The sequence below is a fragment of the Rhinoraja longicauda genome, chromosome 14 (genome assembly GCF_053455715.1).
Source record: "Rhinoraja longicauda isolate Sanriku21f chromosome 14, sRhiLon1.1, whole genome shotgun sequence".
Lineage (NCBI taxonomy): Eukaryota > Metazoa > Chordata > Chondrichthyes > Rajiformes > Arhynchobatidae > Rhinoraja > Rhinoraja longicauda.
The window spans coordinates 47,958,563-47,985,825 of NC_135966.1; the positions used below are offsets into that span (position 1 = coordinate 47,958,563).

Consider the following 27,263-nt stretch of genomic DNA (forward strand, 5'->3'; position numbering starts at 1 on the left):
TTGTTCAACCTAGCTACATTGGAGGAGAGGAAATTTGAAATCATAGGTTCCTGTTGTTCTGCTTGGGGTTGCCTGTTTAATGCATTTATTTCCGACCTTGCTCAGGAGGAAGTACTGGCGCCACCCCCTGACAATGAAGACATCATCAATGACTTTGATATTGAAGAGGATGTTATAGAGGTGGAGAACAGGTACTGATTCCACTTTAAATAAACTTATGTGCACAGAACTCTTTCCCACGGCAGTATGATTAAATTGATCACAGTGAATTTTTTAATTTTAGCTTGTGAGTCATGGAGTCACACGACACAGAAACGGGCCTTTCGGCCCAACTCGTCCATGTCGACTAAGATGCTGCATCTAAGCTAGGCCCGTTTGTCCATGTTTGTCACATATCCCTCTACTCCTCTCCTGTCCATGTACCTGCCCAAGTATCTCTTTAATGCAGCTATAGTATGTGCCTCAGCTCCTCTGGGTGCCCTGGTTTCCTCCCACTTTCCAAAGACGTGCAGTTTTGTAGGTTAAATTGTCCCTAGTATGTGTATTAGTGTACAGGTGTAATTGGTTGGCTCAGACTTGGTGGGCCAAAGGGCTAGTTTCCATGCTGTATCTGATAACTCTTTAAAGAAACCTCTTCAAAAAGCACAATCAAATTCGTAAGATACGTACAAAACCATGCTGACTATCGATAATCAGCCTTTCTCTATCCAAATGCCCATATTTCTTATCTCACAGGCTCCTCTTCACTATTTTAACTACCACTGGTTTTAGGCTCACTGGTCTATAGTTCCCAGGCAATTCCTTGCAGCCCTTCTGAAATAGTGGCACAACATTTGAACACTCCAGTCATCTGGCTCCTCACCCGTGTCTAATAATGCTTGGTATATCTCATCCAGGTCTCCTGCCATTTCTTCCCTAACTTCCCACAACGTCCTTAGATATATCTGATCAGGCCTGGGAGATTTATCTATTTTCATATGCTCTAGATTGTTCAGTACCTCCTTGACCATAACATGGACTGTCCTCAAAACATCTCCATAAACTGTTCCAAGTTCCCTAGCCTTGCCCATCTTCCGCAGCTCCACACATAGATGACCACTTTGATTTCTGAGGGGTCCCATTTGCTCTCTCTCTAGTTATCCTCTGCTTTAATTTACATAAAATCTCTTTTCCTTCATATTATCTGCTAGAGCTATCTTTTTTTTTCTCTTATGATTTACTTAAGCATGCTCCTCGGTCTCCTAAACTCCTCCAGAAGGGATGCACCTGATCCCAGCCTTCTATACCTGATCCATGCCACCTTTTTCCTGAATATTAAATTCTCCTGTCATCCAGGGTTCCTTGCATCCAGGGGCCTTGCCCCACTTTAACATAAGCATGCAGGCCTTGAACTCTCACCATCGCTATTTCAAAGCCTCCCATTTTTCAGACGTCTCTTTACCTGCAAACCTCCTCCAATCAACTTTAGCAAGTTTCTGTCCAATACTATCAAAGTTGTCCCTGCCTCGATCCAGAAATTTAACTTGTGGACCTGCCCCTGTCTTTTCCATAACTATTTTAAAGCTAATAGAACTGTGGTTGTCAAAAGACTCTCCAACTGACACTTCAGTCACTTGCCCTTCCAAATTACCTTTCTCCTGTGAGGCAACACACCATCCTGGAGTCTCTTTTGCTGATACAGAAGTCCCCCTGACTTGTGGGTCTATCACTATGGCTCTGCTTGACTTCACCTTCCGTGCAGTGCCTCGGATTCAGGCTTGATGTCACGCGCCTGACAACTGTTACTCTCCCTCGACCTGTCATGGCCCCCCACAGTATCCAAAGGGGCATGGCTTTCGTCGAGGAGTATGGCCATGGGATTGCTGCATCCTCTGCCGACTCTGTTCCCTGATGGTGATTTCTCTATATTCTGCTCCTATCCTAGGGGTGACCACCTCACTCTCACTCCTATCTATGACCTCCATCTCCTGGCTGATCCGGAGGTCATCTAGCTGCTTCGGTTCCTTAATGTGACGTAGGGAGCTACAGTGGCCACAGCCCGCACTGGTGTAGTCCTCGGGGACAATGGATGTCTCCCTGACTTCCTACATCTTGCAGGGGGAGCATAGAACTGCCCTAACTCCATCTGTACCACACTGGACCAAGGATTATGCTGAGTGATGTTTCACACTAATATAGTGCACCATACTATTTATTGAAACAGTTTCTAATTAGAGTCTTACCGCAAGGAAACGGGCCCTGCAGCCTGACTCTGAGTCAACCAAGATGCCTCATCTAAGCTAGTCCCATTTGGCCCCTGTCCCTTCAAACTATTCCCATCCATCTTCCTGTCCAAATGTATATTCAGTGCTATTTCTTTATCTCTTGATCTGCTATTCAGTTGTTGAAATGTGACCACCTCACCCTAGGTGGCAAGTGAGATAGGTGGCGCCTAGGATATTTCGGGGCAGTCGAACCATCTGCAGTCAGGGCGATCTAAGCTCTCGATGCCGGCAGTCAAAGCCCCAAGTCGGGGCAATCGAAGCACCCGCGTCGCGGACGGTCGAAGCTCCTGCGGCTTGAAGTTCCCCAAGTCGGTCTCTGACCAGACGCCGCGAGCTCCGTGATGTTAAAGTCCGCAGGCCCCCGTGGTGGAGCTCAGAGGCCGATCCCTGGCCAAGGGATCGCGAGCTTCGTGATGTTAAAGTCCGCAGGCTTCCGAGGTGGAGCTCAGAGGCCGATCCCTGGCCAAGGGATCGCGAGCTCCGTGACAGTAAGTCCGCAGGCACCCATGGTGGAGCTCTCGAAATCGGTCTCCAGCAACGGCCGCCAACTCCTCGATGTTAGGCCGCAGTGCGGACGGAGATACGATATGGAAAAAAATTGCATCTCCGTCGAGGTAAGAGATTTGAAAAAGTTTCCCCCACCCCCTCCCCCCCGCCACATAAAACAAGCTAAAGAACACTAAAAACATACATTTAACCCATACAGACAGACAAACAAAAGAAGGAAAGGGACAGACAGACTGTTGGCGAGGCAGCCACTGCTGGTGCCACCCTGCGAACTTTTGCTCCAAATGCTATTCTGACAATACACAGCAGGTCATCTTGGGGTAGTGATTGAGGATGGGATTGTATGGTCAATGTGAACTATGGGGGTGGGGGAATTAACTGTTCTCTATTTGTTTGAAAACTTATTGTTTTTAAAAAAAACCCTGATTATGTTGTTGACACCTAATCTAAATATGTAAAGCAGATTTTTGGAGTGGAGTGTTAAAGGGCACAATCTCCCACTTAATTGTGGTGCATTTTATTGTGTGTGTGGTAAACTTGCAGTCCTCTGATGAATTTGGTGATTTTGCAGTAATTAATCTTAATTATTTTACACCAGGGAAGAAAACTTGGCCAAAATTGCACGCAGAGTAAAGGAATACAAAATAGAAATGCTGAACCAACCTCGGGAAGCGAAAAAGCTACTAGTTTTAGATGTCGATTACACATTATTTGGTAAGCATACTTACCAATTGTAAAGAAATAGGCTGGCTGTGAATTGAAGTACAGAAATTGCAATAATTGGTCATTAATCTGTTTTTTCAACAGCAAGCTTCTCCACCCTTCAACACACACATTCATTCTAATCTCTATAAAGTTCTCATGAGGAATGATCGGAAAATGATATCATTGTACAGTTTGGCATAATTGTATTCCTTGATCTGTAGTTTTCAATGGGTTAACAAATGAAAAGGTAGTTGACTGATTGTGGCTTTGCCCTTTGTCCCATTCCTTGGTGTTAAGCTGTGGGCAAGTATGAGAGAGAGGGAGAGAGAGCCTCAAAATCATTCCTATTTTTTTTTCATCATGTTAGCATTTTACTCAAAAAGAAAGAAGGACATGGAATTGGTCCAAGGCTGCGGATGCTGTAATCTGGAGCAAAAATCAAACTGCTGGAGCAACTCAAGGCATCAGGTGGCATCTGTGGAGCAAAGGGATAGTTGATGTTTGTGTTGGCCTGATGCATTGTATAGCTAATTTCCACATTTTACCTTTTTTTTCCATCATACCTTGATATTCATGAATTTTGTTTTTGAATACCTTCATCGAACTTTTCCATGAAAGCAGTGAATTTTGAATATCTCTCTCAGTTGGGCAAAGATGATGGACAAGGAAATTCATCCATCCATCTTGAGCATCAGTGTTTTTGGGTCCCCCCCACCCCAACCTTCACTGTGAGAGGAAAAGTGTCAAGTTAGGAAAAGGGAACATATAACGAGATCTGGGTGTCCTAGTGCATCAGTCACTAAAAGGAAGCATGCAGGTACAGCAGGCAGTGAACAAAGCCAATGGAATGTTGGCCTTCATAACGAGGAGTTGAGTATAGGAGCAAAGAGGTCCTTCTGCAGTTGTACAGAAGCCTAGTGAGACCGCACCTGGAGTACTGTGCAGTTTTGGTCTCCAAATTTGAGGAAGGATATTCTTGCTATTGAGGGCGTGCAGCGTAGGTTTACTAGGTTAATTCCCGGAATGGCGGGACCATCATATGTTGAAAGACTGGAGCAACTAGGCTTGTATACACTGGAATTTAGAAGGATGAGAGGGGATCTTATTGAAACATAAGATTATTAAGGGGTTGGACACTTTAGAGGCAGGAAACATGTTCCCAATGTTGGGGGTCCAGAACCAGGGGCCACAGTTTAAGAATAAGGGGTAGGCCATTTAGAACGGAGATGAGGAAAAACTTTTTCAGTCAGAGTTGTAAATCTGTGGAATTCTCTGCCTCAGAAGGCAGTGGAGGCCAGTTCTCTGAATGCAATCAAGGGAGAGCTAGATAGAGCTCTTAAGGATAGCGGAGTCAGGGGGTATGGGGAGAAGGGGAGAAGGCAGGAACGGGGTACTGATTGAGAATGATCAGCCGTGGTCACATTGAATGGCGGTGCTGGCTCGAAGTGCCAAATGGCCTACTCCTGCACCTATTGTCTATTGTCTATACTCGAGCTAATAAGGGAAGCAAAATGTGCTGAAATCAAAGTAATTAATTCAGGAGAGCAGATTGACCACAACTGCCTATTTTTTTCCATCCCAATAAAACGTTCAGGTTTGATACTGAAGGGGAAGACCTATTTTATCAGATATCTGCATATATATGCAAATATACACATATATGCAAATATTTTCCTAGAGCTTCAGGACCTGGTAATGTGAGGAAGGAACTAGGAGTTTTCTATAATTCCCCTTTTGCTTCTCTGGGAACTGTGTAGGCAGCTAAATGTCCCCATTGTTATCTTGCCCCAGGTCATGTAATTCATAGAAAGAATGGGTCAGCACATGGGAATGGTAAAACTGGGTCAACCATTGGGATTGTTCCCGAATGTATTGTGGGACATTATTTCAGTAATGATCTGTTATAAAATACTATGAAGAATTAAAGAGCCTTCCAACAGCCACTTGTGGTGTTGGCCCAAAGGCCGCTGCTCTTGTCATACTGTCAGTTTGGTGGCTCAAGCTGCACTCAATCCCTTGAGCCCATGTTCTGGCAGACGCAGTTCAAAGGATATTAATGCATAGGAAGCAATTCAGGGAACATTTATTTGGCTAATACCTGGAGTATGCAAGACGTAAGAGGAACATTTGGTGTTTGCATCTTCTAGAGTTTAGAAGAGAGATGGGTGACAAGATTGAAACATATCAAATGGTGGGGCATCTTGACAGAGTGGATGTGGGTGCATCTATCGCGAGGCCATTGTTTAAAAAGCACAGGATCATTTATTTAAATCAGATGAAAAGTGATAATTTTATGTTTTGAGTGTTTTGAGCCTTTGGACTCTCTTTGAAGGAGAATGGGTAACAGTTCTGAATTTGTTTTAAAGGTAGGAAAGATAGATTCTTGATAATTAAAGGGTGAATCATTGCAGGTATAAGTGGGGGTATGGAGTTGAGTTTGCAATTAGATAAGCAGCTAGCGTATTGAGTGGTGGAGCAGACTCAAGGGGTTAAATCACCTACTTGAGTTATCAGTTCATCGTTGAGATGTTATTCTATGTAGCTGTTGTGCAGTGACTTCATGGCCAAACACATCTCGGTTATGTGCTCCAGGTGATTCAAGAGACATGATAATTTTTTCACTTTGCAGGACCTTTTTGTTATGGTAAAAACTTGCATAAGCTTTGAATAGACATATTTTGCTGCTTCTAACCTTTTTCTGTAATGTTGGATGTTCTGTAATTCTTTTTGCAAAATGATTTATGATTCAAGAAAAGTTTTAACTCTCATTAGCCCCAAAAGTACTTCACAGTTTGTTGAGCCAGATGAAGCTCTATTAGCATAAATTTTTGTGTAATTTATTGTTGTGGACTCTTAATACCTGTTTGAAAATAACCAAGCTACCAAAACTCAGGATGCAATGAAGTATGGAAAGGTACATTATTATGTTCCATGAGGGTAGATTCAAACTCTGTTTACATGGGTAAAAACCCACTGTGTAGTGTGATTCACTCTCATTGGAAGTATAAGTAAAGCTGAAAGAAAATTTCACATTCTGGAAATCTGAAATAAATACAGAAAATCCGACAAAATCTCAACAAGTCAGACAGCGTCTGCAATGAGAAATAGAACAGCCCTTTGGTTAGTTCAGAGATGCAGCGCGGAAACAGGCCCTTCGGCCTACTGAGTCCGCATCGACCAACGATGCCCACACACTAACATTATCCTACACACACTAGTCACAATTTACATTTACGCCAAGCCAATTAACCTACAAACCTGTACGTCTTTGGAGTGTAGGAGGAAACCGGAGTTCCCGGACAAAACCCACGCAGGTCACGGGAAGAACGTACAAACTCTCTCCAGACAAGTACCCCATAGTCAGGATGGAACCCGGGTCTCTGGCGCTGTAAGGCTGCAACTCTACCTCCGTGCCACCACGCCGCCCAGTTGTTTCATGGCATAAGACTTGAACACCATCCTGTCCACCCTTAAATGCCACGAATTGAGCGGCACACTTCGAAGAAAGGTGGATAGACTTTCCACCATAATACAGCCAATAATTTCACCCTCAAGGTACATTGAGACTAAAGTAAATTATCTAGTCATTTCTTTAATTACTGGGTGTGGTTAAACAATTTTTATTTTTTTTTGCATTTCCACATTGCAACACTGGCTGTTCTTCAGAAATGAAGTTCTAGGATACTATAATATCAGTAGGGCACAACATAAATGCAATTTTGTTCTTGAATCTTCCTTTGAAAACCACTGATTTCGATAATCTTGATTTAAGACCATAGGTCCTGCGCTGAGAGTGGACTTGAACTGATGAGGCCGTACCTACACGAGTTCCTCACATCGGCATATGAAGATTATGACATTGTTATATGGTGTAAGTAATGAGGTAGAGTAAATCGATCTGATTAGTTTTATAATCATCCCAAGAGAAAAAGAATCATGCAATAAATAATATATTTTATATGTAAATGTGGATCAGTGGAAGCTTGAAAGAGAGGGATGAAGTATGCTTAATGGGTGAAGAATTGTCTTAGATGTACAGGCAAACCTCTCATCACGACAGTTCGGGCAAGGGAAATTTGCCCTTGCAGAATATGCTAATCTCTACTAAACGATGTAAGATGTGGCACAAAAGTTTGTTCTTTTGGAATGTATATTTGTAATTTCCCAATTGTAATCAAACGGACCCTGTTGTCTGTAAATATCACTACTGCCAATTCACGTTGTGGGTTGAGGGCACTTAAGAGATTTGCTGTGGAAATTGACAAGCATATCTCTTCCATCAATACTTTAGTTAATTTATTTAATATTACAACCCTCCGAGCTGAGGAAAAAAACCTCATTTTCTGCTCCCTCGTGCCTTGCACCCGTGAGGTAATTTACTGTTGGGAATAAAACATTTTGTAGGAGCACATCTCCAGTTATACCATGGGATTCATTAACAATGGGGGTTAGAGAAAATCGTGATGTTTAATGGCTTCCTTGGAATACAACCTGTCCTCTCCTCCCGCCCCCCCTCCATTATAATGTAGGGTAACTTGTATCTGTATTTAAGCATTCAACATCACCTTTGGAATTTGGACAATAAATAGCATTACTGCCGTTAACATAAGTAACTTTTGGGATTTATTTTCAAAGCACTATAGTTTCTGCGGCAGTAATAATCTCATGATGCTCAGGATATTTATAACATTTTTTGCCCTGTATGAGTCTTAACGTTAGAAAGCATCAAAGATGGTGAGAATTTGGTTCATTTGTTGCAGCAGTGATTGAAAAAGCAAAAAAACCTGCAGATGCTTGAAATCTGAAAAAACAACAAAGGTGCTGCAAACACTCAGCAGGTCAAGCAGCATCTGTTGCCAAAATTCCTGGTCACTGATGAAACAGTCTTACTCTCCACAGATGCAGTCGGACACGCTGAACATTCCCAGCCCGTTGTTTTTCATTTGTTAAAGCAGTTGCTAACCTTTACTCTACAAAATATTTCAGTGTAAATCTCATGAGTGGCTAATGTTAGAATTAATTAATCAGTGACACAGCAGCTATTCCTGTTTAGTGTACTTATGTTTGGCTTTGCAGTCGGTACAGCATGTCAAGACTCAATACAGTTTTTCTTTCCAATTTTATGCACAGCTGCAACTAGTATGAAGTGGATTGAAGTAAAAATGAAAGTAAGTTGTGGCTGAGTATCATTCTGTTTTATTGCTCATAAAGGTTAGAGGTGACCGTGTTGGATGATTTATCTTCTGGTTTGATTTGTAGCAGTGGTCGTATAAACCATTCCTTAAGATGATGTGGTATAAAATAGTGCCGGCGATTGGCTTCATTTTAAGTCCAGGGCAATATTTCAGCTCTTAGTGTCTGTAGTGATAACAATGTTTGAGTTTTCCCTTTTTATATTGCATTCAGTTTTCAAAGGGATGAACACTGCTTTTATTACTTTTTTAAAAATCTCTCAGTATTTCAAGCATTTTAATTTGCACGTGGTCAGTTATTGAAACAATGCCTTATGGACTGGGGCATTGTTTCAATAACTGACCGTGTTTCCTTGTGGAAGAAGTCATTTCATCTTTGTTCTGTGGTGGAAATGGCAAAGAAGAAAAACCAAATAATTGAATGGGTTATTTAGAGATACAGAGTGGAAACAGGCCCTTCGGCCCACCGGGTCCGTGCCGCCCAACGATCCCCGCACATTAACAGTGATTAATAGGGAGAGAGGGAAATTAAGGGTGATAAAGAGTTCCATCACTGTGAGCCCTGGGAAAGCATGAGATATGGAGCGGAGATGAGAACTCAGGTCAAAGGTGAGCTGTACTTTCTCAGCTTTGAAAAAAAACCCCAAGAGGAAGAGTGACCAAATAACAAGGACAAGGATGGTTTTGTTCAAAGATACTTTAGATTTAGATTTAGAGATACAGCGCGGAAACAGGCCCTTCGGCCCACCGGGTCCGCGCCGCCCAGCGATCCCCGCACATTAACACTATCCTACACACACTAGGGACATTTTTTTACATTTGCCCAGCCAATTAACCTACATACCTGTACGTCTTTGGAGTGTGGGAGGAAACCGAAGATCTCGGAGAAAACCCACGCAGGTCACGGGGAGAACATATGAACTCCATACAGACGGCGCCCGTAGTTAGGATCGAACCTGTCTCCGGCGCTGCATTCGCTGTAAGGCAGCAACTCTACCGCTGCCCCACCGTGCCGCCCTTAATGTATTCTTCAGTCTTTGCAAATGCAACTGTAGAAGCCATCTGGTGCAAATGCAGTGACATGTTCCTGATTTGCTTTCATGTGGGTTGAAGGGAGATGGTTTGTTGTGGCTGCTGTTAATAATTGTGCCGATAGTAAACATTGTTGCGTGAAGGAGACCTCCCTTGCCTCAGCCCCAGAGGATCTTGGTGCCTCCCACAGCACTGGCACACCAATTGCATCCATGAATGCATGTCCCACCAGACACACCATGAATAAACAAAGTATATTTTGGGTGATATGATATTTGCTTCTCCCCGAGATAAATTGCATGAGGTATCTTTGCCCTGTTTATAAGAGTCGTGGCTTACCTTGCTGCCTGAAACCAATACTCCCCCACTCCTGGATATTTTTCCCTGCAAGAAGTCACACTATTCTGTCTCTGTTCGGTTATTCTAGCTGGAAGAAACGACCGGGTCTTGCTGGGTTCCATGGACTGGTTCCATGGACGGCACCGGATGCCTTTTGATAGTTTGCCTTCGCTCTTTTTGTTTGTTTTTATGTAAAATGCAAAAATGAGTGTACTTCAGCCTGGAGATGATAAATAACCCCCAGCTGGCATACCTGCTTTGTAATGTTATAAACAAGCCCATTTTGACATTGGTAAATAATTCCCTTTAAATTGTGGCTCTTGAGAAATGCTTCACTTCAAGGTATGAATGAGCATCAAGGGGATCAGAAGTTGAATTGTGGTCCTTTTAAGTCGGCTCTGCTGCTGAGCAAGAGGATGGCTACCTTGCCTCTATCTGCTTGTTTGTTCTTTCTTTGCACCTCTGGATTCTGATGACATTCAAATATCCGAAGGTCTCTGACTCAAATACTTTTGTCCCCAGCCTTCATCAGTAGAGAACTCCAAACTGCTCACACTGTTCTGAATGAAGAATTCTCCTCCGCACCTGGTCTTATCTTTCCCTCCCTGAAGACGATAATGGTTCGTTTAAAACGCTGCAGCCATGGGGAAACTGCCTCAGTATAAACTTTGTCAAGCCCATTTGAAAAGGAATTTGCATTTCAATTACCTCATTCCCATCAACCTAAAGAACAGGCCTATTGCATTGTACATTGGGGAGAACAAAATGGAAATATACTCTGAATTCTATTGTTTATACTTTAATTTGTGTGGATGTACTGTTTTACATTTATTTTGCTGAACTTTGTGTGCATTCACGTTCTTTCAGGAACTGGGAGTCACAACACACGCAAACTACAAGATAACCTTCATGCTGGACAGTGCAGCTATGATCACAGTGCATACACCTAAGAGAGGAGTGGTGGAGGTGAGTGCAAAGTAGTTGTCTAGGAATAAATATTTGAATTTTGTTCAGAAGTTGCAAAGAATTAGATACGTTTACAAAACCTATTTTGGGGATTTGATCAAATAATTATGTTTTAAAGTTTCTTTTATTCTGAATTTTGTGCTTGAGGGTGAAATATTTAAAGAACGGATGCTACTCTTCGAGTTGGTGTCACTGCTTGATCCCCATGACCTCAATGCTCCAAAGACTATTGATCTTAATCTGAGCGTATAAACAGTTGAGAACATACAAGCCCTAGGAGAATGTGCAACATCCCTAAGATGGAGAATTATAACAGCCTTCTGCCAATAACAACTTCTCCGTAATCCAGTCTCTATCCTGAGACTGGTGACAGATTTAAGATTACCTCAATTACCTAGAGGAATTACCTCATGGCATTCACCTTGTTCGATCTTAAAATCTTCAACAGATCAGGTAGCACCTGTGGGAAAAATATAAGCATTTAACATTTCAAGCTGAAAGATTAACTATTTCTCCTTCCACAGATGCTGCCTGGTCTGTTGAATGCTTCCACCATTTTCGGCTCTTATTTCAGATTTTAGCATCTGTGATATTTTCTGATTATTTCCTTTGGAACTTTATGTATCTTAATAAACTGTCTCTGCATCCTTGATACATCAATTGTGTTACTTTCTTACATTGACAAAACCAGCTTGCACCTCTCTGCAATCACATTAGTTAAAGCTGGCTTTGCTGTGGACACATGGCAACAGAAAAGAGAGAGAGAGAGAGAGAGTGTTTTTTTTAACTGAGCTGATTTAGATTTTTTTTTAGATTTAGAGATACAGCGCAGAAACAGGCCCTTCGGCCCACCGGGTCCGCGCCGCCCAGCGATCCCCGCACACTAACACTATCCTACACCCACTAAGGACAATTTTTACATTTGCCCAGCCAATTAACCTACATACCTGTACGTCTTTGGATGTCGCTCATTCCTACTGTAACTGAAGGTCTGCTAGGTTTGTATCAGTAGTGATAACTCGAGCTGTGATAATTAAGTTCATTCTTCTCCCTGTTTGCCATCTTCGAACCTGTGCTACAAATGGAGTCTTGTGCTGGAGTTTAAAGAAGATATTTCACAAGTTTTTCCTCGCAGGTAAAGCCACTGGGAGTCGTATGGGATAAATTTCCTGAGTTCTACACTAGAAAAAATACAATAATGTTTGATGATATTGGGCGAAACTTTTTGATGAATCCACAAAATGGACTAAAGGTAAGGGCTATTCTCTGGTAATATGAGTTTTCCGTGCTTTTGTGGCTTAAAGTAACTTTCTTTTGTGAGCTTCCGTGGTGTCATAAGCCATTAATTATTGTTGCTGGCCTATTATATACTTGTAATGTGGTTGTACCAATAATCTGACATCTGTGAATTATATATCATGTCTGACAGGAAAGGACCAAAGTGCCCACTTGATCCGCCTCTGTATATTTTGGAAATATTGTGCTAACTCTTCTTGTGGGATGGCAAGATGTAAACTTAACCCGAGTTTTATTGCAATTTATTTCCAGATTCGACCTTTTATGAAGGCTCATCTGAATCGAGATAAAGATATGGAACTGCTGAAATTGTCACAATACCTGAAGGAGATTGGCAAATTAGAAGACTTCACGGAGCTTAATCATAAATACTGGGAAAGGTAAGCATGCCCACCCCTCCCTCTGCTCATTAGAAAGGCTAATGTTGGTACTGTACACTTTGCCACTTACCATCATGGCTCCAGAGAGTGAGCAGTGTTTATTACAAAAGGAATTCAGAAATAGGAGCAGGAGTCAGTTATGAGGCTCTCTGCCATTCACTAAGATAATAGCTTTGACCCCATTAAATCATGATCCCTATCATGATGGTCACCACTCCTATAAATTATTGTACTCCAATCCAAACATTACTCTACTTCGGCGTTGTGTAAACAGTAACTCAGCATCCATAGAAAATTCTAAAGGGTCTTCACATTCTGAGAGGAAAAAAAAATCCTCAAATCAATTTCAAGTATTTGACAAAAACAAATAACTCACCGGAGATAGACACTAAATGCTGGAGTAACTCAGCCGGACAGGCAGCATCTCGGGAGAGAAGGAATGGGTGACGTTTCGGGTCGAGACCCTTCTCAGACTGATGTCAGGGGAGTGGGCGGTGCAGAGATAAAATGTAATTGGAGACAGTAAGACTGGTGGGAGAATTGGGAAGGGGGAGGGGATGGAGAGAGAGGGAAAACACTCACAGGTCAGGTGGCATCTCTGGAGGATATGAATAGGTGATGTTTTGGGGCAGGACATTTCTCTGGAGATGCTGCCTGACCAGCATCTAGTGTTTGACTCTTTTCTTGTAGATACTTTTTGCAGACATTTGGTATCTTCTTCATACTTTCCTTGCACAGCCAGCAATATACTATCAACAAACCTGGATGAATTACACTTTGCCCCTTCATCTCAGGCATTAATTTAGAACGTAAATACATGAGGCTCATTACTGATTGCCTGGGCACTCCACCACTCAGTTTGACAATGTGAAAATGGCCTGCTTTCGCTGTTTATTTTTCGTAAAGCAAACCTCTATTCATTATAACATCTTGTGCTTTAAAGTGTTACTTTGCATCTTGTCTCTTTTGAACTGTGCTTGAATCTCTCCACCTGCTTACTTCCCTGTCCTATAAAAAGCCTTCTCAGAACTGCTCCCGGCAAGCATGGCTTTGGCTGTTCCTCATTCTGCTCCTCTGTGGGGTGTATTTGAATGTTTTCCTTTGTAAAAGTTGAAGTATGTCTACTCAGTGAAATGTGGCAATCTGAAATTTGTTGCTGGAAAGAGTGGAAATAACAGATTTAGTTGTAACTAGCCGGGCGTGGACCCGTAGGGCCCCAAACCACTCCTGCGGGCCCGGCAACCCTCCGTCTAAACACCTCCTGAAGGCCCAGCAACCCTCCCCCCACTGACGACACTCACCCACTCCACCCCCCCCCCCCCCAACCCCCCTTACAACTCCCCCGGGGACGGGTGCGGGCGGAGAAGGAAGGAGAGTGGGAGCCACTCATCCCGGCCTCCATCTCATTGGTCAGCAGCAGGAGAGCTCTCCTTCCCCCCCCCCCCCCCCCCCCCCCCTCATTTTCTGCCACTCCCGTCCGCCACTCTGGTGGGTCCTGCCCCGGTGGCCAGTTTGGGCACTCTTATGGGTCCCACCCCCAGCGCCCATCTTGGGCATCCCCCCTCCTCATTGGCCACCACTCCCGTCACTCGGGTGGGTCCCACTGTGACGTCGAACGCGGCTGATGGCCAGGGATATTGGACACGTAATTTTTAAAAAACTTTAAAATGACAATAGCTTTAAAAATATAACACCAATTTGGATGAAACTTGGGTAATACAGACCCCAGGACAATGGTGAGTAAGGTGGTTCTAAAATTGTTGCGCTATCATGTACCGTTTTGCGTTTCCGGCTCAACGGACACAAGCAAATGGCACAAACAAATGCCAAACGGCCAAACAAACAAGATGAGAGTTTTAGTGATATATATAGATTTTCAAAAAGGAGATGGATTACTGAGGCAGGAAAGTAGAGTGGGTATCAAACTTATTGCTAGCTGTATCAGGGAGCAAGGAAGGTCGAGGATCACCTGTGATGTTTCTCCTCATTGGTTGCACTGCCCATTCAGCTGGATGATCTCAATTCAAATTTTGTCAGGCCTAGTGGTATAAGCATCCCCTGCGTATTTTAAGGATTCCAAATTGTGACATGGTCCTATGTGCTAAGTAAATATCAGTCTTGGCTCAGAAACTGAAGATGGCTGATGTGAGTTATTGTGCATTGGGAGCGACTATTCCAAAGTTGGAGGTATGTCACATTCTGGAGAGAGCAGATCTAATTGTTCCATCTTTCAATACCTAAGCAAACTGCTGGAGGAACTGGACAGATGGCAATTTGGGTTAGTGCACTCTGTAGAAGGGTGATGTTTTGAATCGGGACACCTCTCCAGAATCTGAGGACGGGTCCTGACCCAAAACCTCATCTGTCCTTTCCTCCACAGATATTGCCTGTCCTGCTCATTTCCTCCAGCACCTTGTGTTTTGCTTAAGATTCCAACATCTGTAACTCCTTGTCTCCTTCGACCTAACTATGATATCTACTCTATCTAACCCCCTTCTTCTTTTATGCACTTTGAATAAATCTCTCCTCGACTCTTTCTGCTCATCATTATTTTAGTCACCTTTGGGATAATTGTCCATCCCAATTAAAATATCACCAAGAAAATGAATGCGAAACAAATTGATTCTACCCCACAGTTTGCATTTTTTGGGTCACATTAAGTTTGCAGATAGTAGGAAGATGGCAACTCTTGAGTGTTCCAGGTTTTGGAATTGGTTTTAACCATGACTGAGGAAGATGAAGTGGCTGCAGAGTGCAGAGTAGGATGGAGATGGGTTTCAAAGACTGAGAGCTGCCTCTATCCAATGAAGAATTCCAAGTTCATTTTCTTTACATCAATATCCTTTTACTTTATGCCTGTGTTCATGAAAATGATTTGTTTCAGCTTTAAAATGCAACCCTTTCTAATTGATCATGTTGCTTCTTCTGCAGGTATCTGTCCAAGAAGCAAGGGCAATGATTCCCTTGTGGATCTCCGTGCCCTAGGTTGTGTACACTTCAGAATTACGTGACAAAACTTTAACTGTGATTGAACTCTGAACAAGTGCTGAGCACTTTGACAGACAAAAACATTTAAAAAAAAACATGCCAAAGGGACTTATCAACTGACAAACTACCTGCAATTTGGTCTTTCACTGTGGACAAGCGAAATGAACAAATGACAACATGCTTCAGCAAAATCCAGTCACACTGCGTGAATTCATAGGATCGTATTCCTGCTTTGTTGCCATTAATCTGGTATATGTCTAAGTATGGCTTCCTTGCTTTGTTGTGAAGTTGGCAGATAACAGCAGTATGCTAACTGCAGGTTACTCTTGTGTAGAGTACTGTAAGTTGCTTCCATTTACTTTAAGCAGTTTGGCCCCGTGTGCTGAGGTGGATCACATAAGTGAATGGAAGGTTCAGTTTCCATATGCAGATTTTCGGATTGACCAAGGTTTTACGAGGGGGAACATTTCAAAGTAATCTCCAGTGGAATTGGCTCCAGTGTATCAGCAGTAACTGCAGGCCTGCAGTCCACTGCAAGTTCCCCACTCTGAAGCAAGGAAATACTTCCACTCAGTTAAATTTTGTATGAAAATGTGGAGTCGTCAAGTATTTGCATAGTCCCATACTGGCTCGGAAGCTTGGATTGGGCTGGGTTTTAGGTTTCAGTGTTGCTTACCATTCAGACCCAAAGGAACGGTATTGCCTTCATTATTGTTGCACCACAAACTATTTTACATTGACAATGTTGATTACCATGAGGTAGTGCAGATCTCTTGCTGAAGGTTATTCAAGTTGCACCGCACTGTAAACTGATTTTCTGGGTGCTATGCTGTGAGATCTACCTTCATGAATAATTGGCATTGGCTTTAATTCTATATCCAGCTGTCTAACGGGGAGCACTTGCAACTTGCAGTCTTTCTACACTGATAGGTACCTGAAAAAACAAGGCTAAAGTGAAAACGCTACGTTGCACATTGCAGGAACACACAAAGATCTTCTTCGAATACTAAGGAGTTGACCTTAAATACTATCCTCGCTTGGTTTCTTGTGGATAGCTTAAAGCATGAGTGGAAGTGTGGAAGAATCAGCTGTTCCAGTGTGTCGTGATGTTTGATTTGTTAAAGAAATTGCTTGCAAGGTTACAAGAACTCGAGTCTTCCATTGCTGACTGCTGCCAACAGTACAAAGAAGGTGGCTGGTGAAGGATGACCCAGGTCCCAAGGAAAGCCTTTCAGTTGAGGAAGAGCCATCACATTGCCATTGTGCCTGCAGTCACGGGGGCACCTGGCAAATTCTCAGATTGCATTTCTTTAATGGTGCTCTTCTGTCACGATGTTGCTTGGGTACGAAAGCAGCCACAAAGCCAATAAACCAGTCGGGATAAATCAAACCTTCAAACAAAATCAACCACATATCCCCCACCCCCCCCCCCCCCCCCATCCCACAGTCCCTTAGCAGTGTAGTATAGTAACAGTGTTTTATGTAGATTGACATTGGTTCCCCTGCTGGGAATTGAAGTCAAAACTAATCAGTTTACAGTTTAGTCTGACTGACAGGCCCAGAAATGTGCTGGAATTTTTCTGTTGGTTTCTACATGTTGTGTATTTCATTTGTTACTGTTGTGTGCTTATTCTCATTTAAAATAAATAAAACAGGCATTCCAGGTTAAATTCTGGTTTTTTTTTTAAGAAAGGCTTTATTTTTCGCAGTGGAGCATATGAAAGGTGTATATTCACAAAGTGCTGGAGTAACTCAGCAGGTCAGGCAGCATCTCGGGAGAGAAGGAATGGGTGACGTTTCGGGTCGAGACCCTTCTTCAGACTGATGTTGGGGGCGGGACAAAGGAAGGATATAGGTGGAGACGGGAAGACAGTGGGAGAACTGGGAAGGAGGAGGGAAAGAGAGGGACAGAGGAACTATCTAAAGTTGGAGAAGTCAATGTTCATACCACTGGGCTGCAAGCTGCCCAAGCGAAATATGAGGTGCGTTTCCTCCAATTTCCGGTGGGCCTCATTATGGCACTGGAGGAGGCCCATGACAGAAAGGTCAGACTGTGAGTGGGAGGGTAAATATGAAAGGTGTAAATATCTAGTAAAGTACCTGCTGGGGTTCTTCGTCACAACATCATTTTTATGCTTTTATTATTTGAAACTGGTGTATTATTTTCTATTTACTCTGACAGTCCAGAGCCGGGTGGTCTCATTTGTGAATATAATTGAGGAATGTGTGCATGGAAAAACAAACTTAATACAGAACTGTAAATTGAAGGCTGTACATTATCAGCCTCATAACGGTAGGAAAATAACTGCGGGTTGGAGTAACTCAGCGGGTCAGGCAGCACCTCGGGAGAGCAGGAATAGGTGACGTTTCGGGTCGAGACCCTTCTGAAGGAGGGTCTTGACCTGAAACGGCACCTATTCCTTCTCTCCTGAGATGCTGCCTGACCTGCTGAGTTACTCCAGCCTCATAACGATCTACATGGTGGTTGTTGGATTATTTCCCCTTTGTGTGTGTTTTATAAATGCCCTCCACCATCCCCATCTTTGGGTAAAATGCTGCACCTTAAAAGTTCAGGGATGTTACAGATTCTGTTGCTGTCTGTAGCAAGTTGTCCCTGACTCTTCACTCTACACTCGTATAAATATATATATATAGTCAGGTAGCCTACCACATGCAGAAGTAGCTACTTGTGCAACTTATTGGAGGGTGATTAGTGACTGTCTTGATACCCACTAGAGTCATAAAGTGATAGTGTGGAAACAGGCCCTTTGGCCCAACTTGCCCACACCGGCCAACATGTCCCAGCTACACTAGTCTCATCTGCCGGCGTTTGGTCCAAACCTGTCCCATCCATGTACCTGTCTAACTGTTTCTGAAATGTTGGGATCGTCCCTGCCTCAACTACCACCTCTGGCAGCTTGTTCCATACACCCACCACCCTATATGTGCAGAAGTTACCCCTCAGATTCCTTTAAAATCTTTTCTCCTTGCTCTTAAACCTTTGTAGGTTAATTGGCTGGGCAAATGTAAAAATTGTTCCTTGTGTGTGTAGGATAGTGTTAATGTGCGGGGATCGTTGGGCGGCACGGACCCGGTGGGCCGAAGGGCCTGTTTCCGCGCTGTATCTCTAAAAAAAATTGTCCTCTGGTCCTCAATTCACCTACTCTGGGCAAGAGACTCTGCATCTACCCGATTTATTCCTCATGATTTTGCCTAATGCCAATAAAATATTGCCCTATGACTAATGCCTCTATTACACTTATTTCCCTGCCATGTGCCATATGTCACTTATAACCCCTAAGGTCTCGCGCCGCCCAGCGATCCCCGCACACTAACACTATCCTACACACACAAGGAACAGCTTAAGGATAAGGGGGAAGGTGGGCGTGTCCAATGCTTGGCTGAGTAGACACAACTTTTCAGCACTCCCGAAAACAAAGCCCTAAACTGCTAAAAAAATACGAACTAAAGGAATCAAGTACTTTAAATTAAATCAGAAAGAATACAGAACGTGCAGATGCCTTCCAAGAAAGCAAAAGGAGGAGTACAACTGCCACAGAAGCAAGCAAAGGAATCAAGGAAAAAAATCGAAGGAAGGCCCACAGCTCTGATGGAGCAGGGGACTAGATTTGGTGACCCCTCGGCAGGCGGTGAGTCTGGGGAGGGTTCCGGTATGAAGCTGGAATCTATTACTCCCAGCAAGCGCTCTTTGACTCGGGTCAAAATACGAGGGAGTCGCCGTGAGTTACCAAAAAAGCCCACTGTTTGCCGAGAGGCTGCTGATGTTTTGTCTGGAGTTTCGGACTCGAGTGACGATGAGGTAACGGGAGACTCCACTAGCAGTGGAAATGAAGAAAAGCAAGAAGATACAGAGACTAATATGAAAACGATGCTTCAAGAAATTATTAACAGGCTCAAGAAAATTGAAGGAGATAACAAATTAATGAGGAGAGATAACAAGAAATTTCGTAAGGCTTTGAAAAAAATGGAGGAGAAAGTTCAAACAGTGACAAATAAAGTGGATAATATGCAAATGGAAAATGAAATGTTAAAATCTAGAGTGGAAAAAAATGAAGACAGTATTACTGCAGCAGCAATTGAAAGCAAAAAGACGGCGGAGAAGTTGGATGCCTTGGAAAACTATAGCAGGAGAAATAATGTTAAAATTGTCGGTTTGCCAGAGGGAGTGGAGGGGGAAGACCCAATTAACTTTTTTCAAGATTGGATAGTGACCACTCTGGGAATAGATAAACAAGGTCCGATGGAAATAGAAAGAGCACATAGGGCTCTAAGACCCAAACCATCGGCTAATCAAAAGCCAAGATCTGTGTTGATTAAATTTTTAAGATACCAAGATCGAGAATTGGTTTTCAAAACAGTCGGGAATAATATAAGAGAGGGAAAACCAATAGAACATGAAGGTACTAAAATAATCTTTTACCCAGACATCAATAATGCCTTGTTGAGCAGAAAAAAAGAATTTAATAAGGCAAAAAATATTCTATGGAAGAAAGGCTATAGGTTCATTTTACTGCATCCGGCTACTTTGAAGATTATGATCAACATTGGAGAAAATAAAATTTTTAAAGACTTTGTCAAAGCAGAAGAGTATGCGGAAGAATTGCCATCGAGAAATGCTTAAGAAGATTCATGAATGATTGATTATTAATAATATCTGTATACTATAGATGGGATTAACTGTATTAAGGATTGTTAATTTTTAGAAGTACTTGATATATCGGGGGGGTTGGAGAATGTGGATGCTCCACCATAATCACGGGCACAAGTGTGGTGCGGACCACACCTCGTATAATAGAGGGGGGTAATGTTGCTAATCTATTTATTAACAACATTAGAGGGAGGGTCTATTTCTCTATCTTATTTCTTTTCTGTTTTTATACCTGGACTATGAAGGGGAGCACACTGAAATACGGCACAATGTAAATACCGGAAGAGGTATCAAGGTAAGGAAACAAAACAAAAAAAGGAATGAATGGATAACACATTAAATTTTTTAAGCTATAATGTGAATGGGTTAAATGGACCGATAAAAAGGAAGAGAATTTTAACACAGATGAAAAAATTGGAAGTAGATATAGCTTTCTTGCAAGAAACACATCTAACGGAAAAAGAGCATCAAAAGTTAAAGAGAGATTGGGTAGGAAGTATGGTCGCATCTTCTTTTAACTCAAAAGCAAGAGGGGTTGCTATCCTATTTAAGAAAACGCTACCAATTAAGATACAAAATATTGTAAGTGACCCAGTAGGTAGATTTATAATTGTACATTGTCAAATTTTCTCAGAATTGTGGACTTTAATGAATATATATGCACCAAATACAGATGATGAGAAGTTTGTGCAGGATACTTTTCTAAATCTAGCAGAAGCACATGAAAATATATTGATAGGGGGAGATTTCAATTTTTGTTTAAATCCAGTAATGGATAGATCATCAAGGACAACGACAAGGACAAGAGCAGCGAAGACAACCTTGAATTTAATGGAAAGTTTAAATTTAATAGATGTTTGGAGGAAAAGCCATCCCAAGGAAAGAGATTACTCTTTTTATTCCAATAGACATGATACATATTCTAGAATAGATCTATTTTTGATTTCAGCTCAATTAAGCGGTAGAATAATACAAATAGATTACAAGGCTAGATTGTTATCGGATCACTCACCATTATTAATGAAAATTACGATGCCAGATAAAGAACAGTCAGTGTATAGATGGAGACTCAACTTGAAAAGACAAGACTTCTGTGATTTTATTCGAGGACAAATTGAATTATATTTGGAGACAAATTTAAATTCAGTGGATGATAAATTTATTGTATGGGATGCAATGAAGGCTTATTTGAGAGGCCAAATTATAAGCTACTCATCTAAGATAAAGAAAGACTATAGGAAGGAATCTGAAAGATTAGAAAAAGAAATCACCGTATTAGAAAAAGACTTACAGAAAACTTCTTCAGATACAAAAAAAACACAACTTGCAAATAAAAAATTTCAATACAATACTTTACATACTCACAGAACAGAAAAACTAATATTACGAACTAACCAAAGATATTATGAATTAGGAGAAAGAGCGCACAAGGTATTGGCATAGCAACTGAAAGAACAAATATCAAGAACAATAAATTCAATTAGAACAGATCAGAACATTATTATTTATAAACCTAGAGAAATCAATGAGGTATTTAAGCAATTCTACACTAATCTGTACCATTCTGAATCTGAAAAGGATGAAATTAAGATAAATAATTTTTTATCCAAGATACAATTACCAACAATCTCTAATGAGGAGCAGATGGGACTAAATGCCTCCTTTACTTTGAGAGAGGTGGAGGAAGTATTATATTCTTTACCAAGTAATAAATCTCCAGGGGAAGATGGTTTTCCGCCTGAGTTCTATAAAAAATTTAAAGATTTGTTGTTACCACTATTTATGGAAGTGATACATCAAGCGGAAAAAACTTCTACATTACCAGACTCCTTCTCATTGGCAATTATAACTGTAATTTAAAAAAAAAGGAAAAGACCCTTTAAATGCATCTTCTTATAGACCAATATCATTGTTGAATGCAGATTATAAAATAGTTGCTAAACTTTTAGCAAGGAGATTGGCAGAATATTTACCGAAGCTGGTTAAAGAGGACCAAACTGGATTTGTCAAAAAAAGGAAAATATCTGATAATGTAGCAAGATTTATAAGTATTTTACATTTAGCACAGAAAAGAAAGGAATTGAGCGTAGCAGTTGCTTTAGATGCTGAAAAGGCGTTTGACAGGTTAGAATGGAATTTTTTATTTAAAGTATTAGAGAAGTACCAATTAGGAAATGGTTTTATTAACTGGGTAAAAGCTCTTTATAAACAACCTAAAGCCAAAGTGGTGACAAATGGCCAATCTTCTCAATCATTTAATTTGGAAAGATCTAGTAGACAGGGATGTCCCTTGTCACCGGCTTTATTTGTATTGGCCATTGAACCTCTGGCAGAGCTAATAAGAGCAGATTTAGATATTAAAGGATTTAAAGTTAATCAGGAAGATCACAAAATTACTTTATTTGCTGATGATGTCTTAATTTGTCTTACTAGACCATTGGAATCCTTAAGAAAATTATATTTCAGACTGGAAGAATATGGGAAAGTATCAGGATATAAAATTAATAAAGATAAAACTGAAATAATGCCTCTTGTTGAAGGCAATTATGATCAATGTAAAAGAGAAAGTCAGTTTAAATGGCAAAAAGAAGGCATTAAGTTTTTAGGAGTTAATGTAGATAATAAGTTAAATAATTTGTATAAATTAAATTATAAACCACTAATAAAAAGAATAGATGAGGACCTGAAGAAATGGATGAATCTTCCAATTACATTGATAGGGAGAGTGAATTGTATTAAGATGAATATTTTTCCGAGGATACAGTATTTATTTTCAACACTGCCTATACCTTTGCCAAATACATTTTTTCAAGAATTGAACAAAACTGTGAGGAATTTTCTTTGGAAAGGTAAAATGCCAAGAGTGTCTCTGGAAAAATTAACATGGAAATTTGAATTAGGTGGATTGCAATTACCAAATTTTAAAAATTACTATCTGGCAGCACAAATGAGTTTTATTTCATCCTTTTATCAAGAGGGTGGAAAAACAGCATGGGTTAAAATTGAAATGGATAAAATAAAAGAATCTTGTCCAGAAGAATTTATATATAAATGGGAAGCGAAGCTATTAGTTAAGGATAAAGAGTCACCTTTGCTAAAACATTTAATTAATACATTGTTGAAAACAGTTAAGGATAAAAGATTTTTCTTAACAGCTAAAACTCCATTAGTAAAAAATGGATTATTGCCGTTTGCTTGGAATAATCAAATACTACAAATCTGGGAACAGAAGGGTATTAAAAATATAGGAGACTGCTATGAAGGGAATATCTTTTTGACATTTTCGCAATTGAGAAATAAATATCAAATTCCAGGGAATAGTATTTTTTTCTATTATCAATTACAATCTTTTTTAAGGGAAAAGTTAGGTAATTCAATGTCTCTATTTCAGATTAAAGGAATCGAATCCTTGATTCAGGGCAAGGGAATGAAAAAATTTATATCATCAATGTATAAACTACTACAGATATCTAGTCCAAAGATAGGAATTCATAAAGCAAGACAAAGATGGGAAACAGATCTTAATATTATTATTGATGAACCAAGTTGGGAAAGACTGTGTTTAGATAGTATGAAAAATACTATTAATGTGAGATACAGCTTAGTACAGTATAATTTTTTGCAGCAACTATATTTAACCCCGGAAAAAATAAATAAATTTAAACCAAACTCATCTGAAAGGTGTTTTAGATGCAACCAAGACGTGGGCACTTTTATACACTCTACATGGGCATGTCAGAAGGTAATTCCTTTTTGGCAAGACCTAAAAAAGTTTTTAGATCAATTGATGAATAAGATCATACCAATGGATTCAAGGTTGTTTTTGCTAGGAGATACAAAAGGAATAATACCAAAGCTAAGTTTGGATAAACATCAGGAAAGATTTCTCAAAATATCATTAGCAGTAGCAAAAAAATGTGTTGCGGTCACATGGAAAGAACAAAATGAAATAAGATTTGAAAGATGGCATGCAGAAATGCGGAGTTGTATCCCATTAGAAAAAGTAACGTATAATCTGAGAAATGGATATGACTTCTTTTTGAAGGAGTGGAACCCATTCATGGCAAAGCTAGGATTAAGAATAGGAAGTAGTTAAATTCAGGATTGCTTTGATACCTAATAAGAATTTTAAAAGAAATTACTCGGAAGTGACTCCCTCGGGACTCCAGGTTTTTCTTTTTCTTTCTTTCTTCTGCTTTTTCTTTTTCCTTCTTTTGAACTGGGGGGTGGGGGGGAGGGGAGAAAATACAGAACAATAAGTGTATAATCGAAGTTATAGGTCAGTGACTATTGTTTACTAAGGAATGTAAGATGTATAACGTATGGGTTCTGTTAAAACTTAAATAAAATATTTTTTAAAAAAAGAAAAAAAAAAGGATAAGGGGGAAGTCTTTTAGGACCGAGATGAGAAAACATTTCTTCACACAGAGAGTGGTGAGTCTGTGGAATTCTCTGCCACAGAAGGTAGTTGAGGCCAGTTCATTGGCTATATTTAAGAGGGAGTTAGATGTGGCCCTTTTTGCTAAAGGGATCGGGGGGTATGGAGAGAAGGCAGGTACAGGCTACTGAGCTGAATGATCAGCCATGATCATATTGAATGGCGGTGCAGACTTGAAGGGCCGAATGGCCTACTCCTGCACCTATTTTCTATGTTTCTATGTTTCTAAATACTGATCTCTGATTACAAAGATTTGCTCATTGTAAAGCAGTTCCTCTTTTAGATTTAGATTTAGATACAGATTTAGAGAAACAGGCCCTTCGGCCCACCGAGTCCGCGCCGCCCTGCGATCCCCGCACATTAACACTATCCTACACCCACTAGGGACAATTTTTACATTTGCCCAGCCAATTAACCTACATACCTGTACGTCTTTGGAGTGTGGGAGGAAGCCGAAGATCTCGGAGAGAACCCACGCATGTCTCGGGGAGAACGTACAAACTCTGTACAGACGGCGCCCGTAGTCAGGATCGAACCTGAGTCTCCGGCGCTGCATTTGCTGTAAGGCAGCAACTCTGCCGCTGTGCCACCGTGCCGCCCATAAAATGGCTGGCCCTTTATCATTAAATGTAAAACTTGATCAAATAGGCTCTCAGTACTTGTAGCCACAAGTTTTTAAAAATATTTTTGACAAAGTCCTTTTTGGTTCATTGAAATTCTGGAGAATCTTACTCGTAATCTTTTCTCTTAGTGCTGTTCGACCCAGGAGTCACTCCAGTGAGTCTTTAGTGCACTCCCATTAGGGCAAGTATATCTTCCTTAGGATCAGACCAAGGCAGCTTGTAAGAAGTATGCTCACCAATGCTCCGTACGGTTGCACAAGGCTTTCTTACTTTCATTAAAGTCCTTGCAATAAAGACTAACTGGCATTTGTATTTCTAATTGCTTACTAAATAGACTAAATAGATGTTAATCGGTTCATAATCAAGAATGTCAAAAGTTCCTCTGCATAGTCCCATATCTTTTTAAAAATTGACTTCTCTACTTTCTTTACCACATAAAATAACAATGTATTTGTACATAATATTCCGTTTTCCCTGGGTACTTGGAAGTTTCAAGACTGAGGATAAATGTTTTCAGAAGGGAAATTTTCCTGAAATTTCACCTATCTATTTTCTCCAGAGATGCTACCTGACCCACTGAGTTACTCCGGCATTTTGTGTCTCCTATTTGATAATAAAGTTTCATTTAAGTTGGATATTAAGAGCTCTGAAGAAAAGCTTGATACATTGGGGGTTATGGTGCCAATTTGTCATGATCTAAATGGATTTGAGGGAAGGTTTTGTTTGCGAATGGCCTTTTCTAGTTCTCCTCTTGTCCTCCATCAGAACAAAGACACTCTGACAACTTAGCTCATTCCTTTTGTAATGGCAACTTCAGTCCTTTCCAATAAATTCCTTTCTGACTGCTATAACTTCACAGGGAGTGGGAGTGAACTTGACACAAACTAATAAAGAGATTTTCCAAACGCTTTTTTTCGGTTTAATTAGTCGTTTATTGAAGTAGTAATACAAACAGGTCCGTATCTCTCCAAACCTTCAGCTCTTGTCATCGCAGGTCTGGTAAGAACTGTACCTTGCTGTTCCCCCTGTGTCTGACCCCACCTGTCTCTGCATCTCCAGATATACTCCTTAATTCTGGCTCCCAGTCCATGATGCCCATATATGTATTCACCTCACGACAACCCCCAAGTGTCCAAAAATAATACAGCAGGATACAAAATAAATATAATATGCTAAAACAGCTAGCACAAACACAAATGGCTCCTCCACCTTTTATCTGGAGTGCCGCAGAGTGAAACAGTGGAGAAACAGGCTCTGGACCACAGATCACCAAACATCCAGTTACATTAACACCATTTATCTTCCCGTCACCACCTCCAAGATTCTGCCCCTCTTGCTGGGGATAATTTGCGATGGAGGAGAGGAACGGTGGCAGTGAGCGGGCTGGTTTTCGCCTGCCGTGCCCTCAGAGGTTCCATGGATGCCTGCGAGATGCTCCCCTGGCACACGGAGTTGAAGTAGTGGCTGTGGGAGGCGAGGGACGGTGCATTTGTGGGTTGATGTGTGTCCACTGGAGGCCCTGCAGCAGCCGGAGAATCGACTGACTCAGGCCCCACGGAGGCTGAGCGGGTGAATCGGACACTGCAGAGGACAGCAACAGCATCATCGGGATGGGCCGGGCCGGGCTGACCCCTGCAACTCCGAGGCAGAGCTGCCGCCAGGACAACAGGCTTTTAAGACCAAGTTAAATCTACACTTTAAAAAACTTTGAGCTAGAAGCATACCAGATGGTGCTGAAAACATGCCGTCTCTTACATATGGCCTCAAGTGTAATTTACTTTTCCCTGAACTCTTGTCATTGAGCACGATTTTGCTTATGTAGGGTAATATCTTTACTGAATTGTGTGCAAAAATTGAATTTTGC

At 41.3% G+C, this 27,263-nt stretch overlaps 1 protein-coding gene across 2 annotated transcripts in view; it reads left to right on the forward strand.

Moving 5' to 3' along the window:
- The window catches only part of ublcp1 (ubiquitin-like domain containing CTD phosphatase 1), a 32,895-nt gene extending 15,393 nt beyond the window's left edge, over positions 1-17,502 (forward strand). For both annotated transcript variants that reach the window (XM_078411236.1, XM_078411235.1), the window contains exons 4-11: positions 106-191; positions 3,370-3,485; positions 7,249-7,347; positions 8,607-8,644; positions 10,907-11,005; positions 12,141-12,257; positions 12,554-12,681; positions 15,613-17,502. In XM_078411236.1, coding sequence (XP_078267362.1) covers positions 106-191; positions 3,370-3,485; positions 7,249-7,347; positions 8,607-8,644; positions 10,907-11,005; positions 12,141-12,257; positions 12,554-12,681; positions 15,613-15,640 — 711 coding nt within the window. In that variant the 3' untranslated portion in view covers positions 15,641-17,502. The remainder of the gene's footprint in view (positions 1-105; positions 192-3,369; positions 3,486-7,248; positions 7,348-8,606; positions 8,645-10,906; positions 11,006-12,140; positions 12,258-12,553; positions 12,682-15,612) is intronic.
- Positions 17,503-27,263: the final 9,761 nt, after the last annotated feature.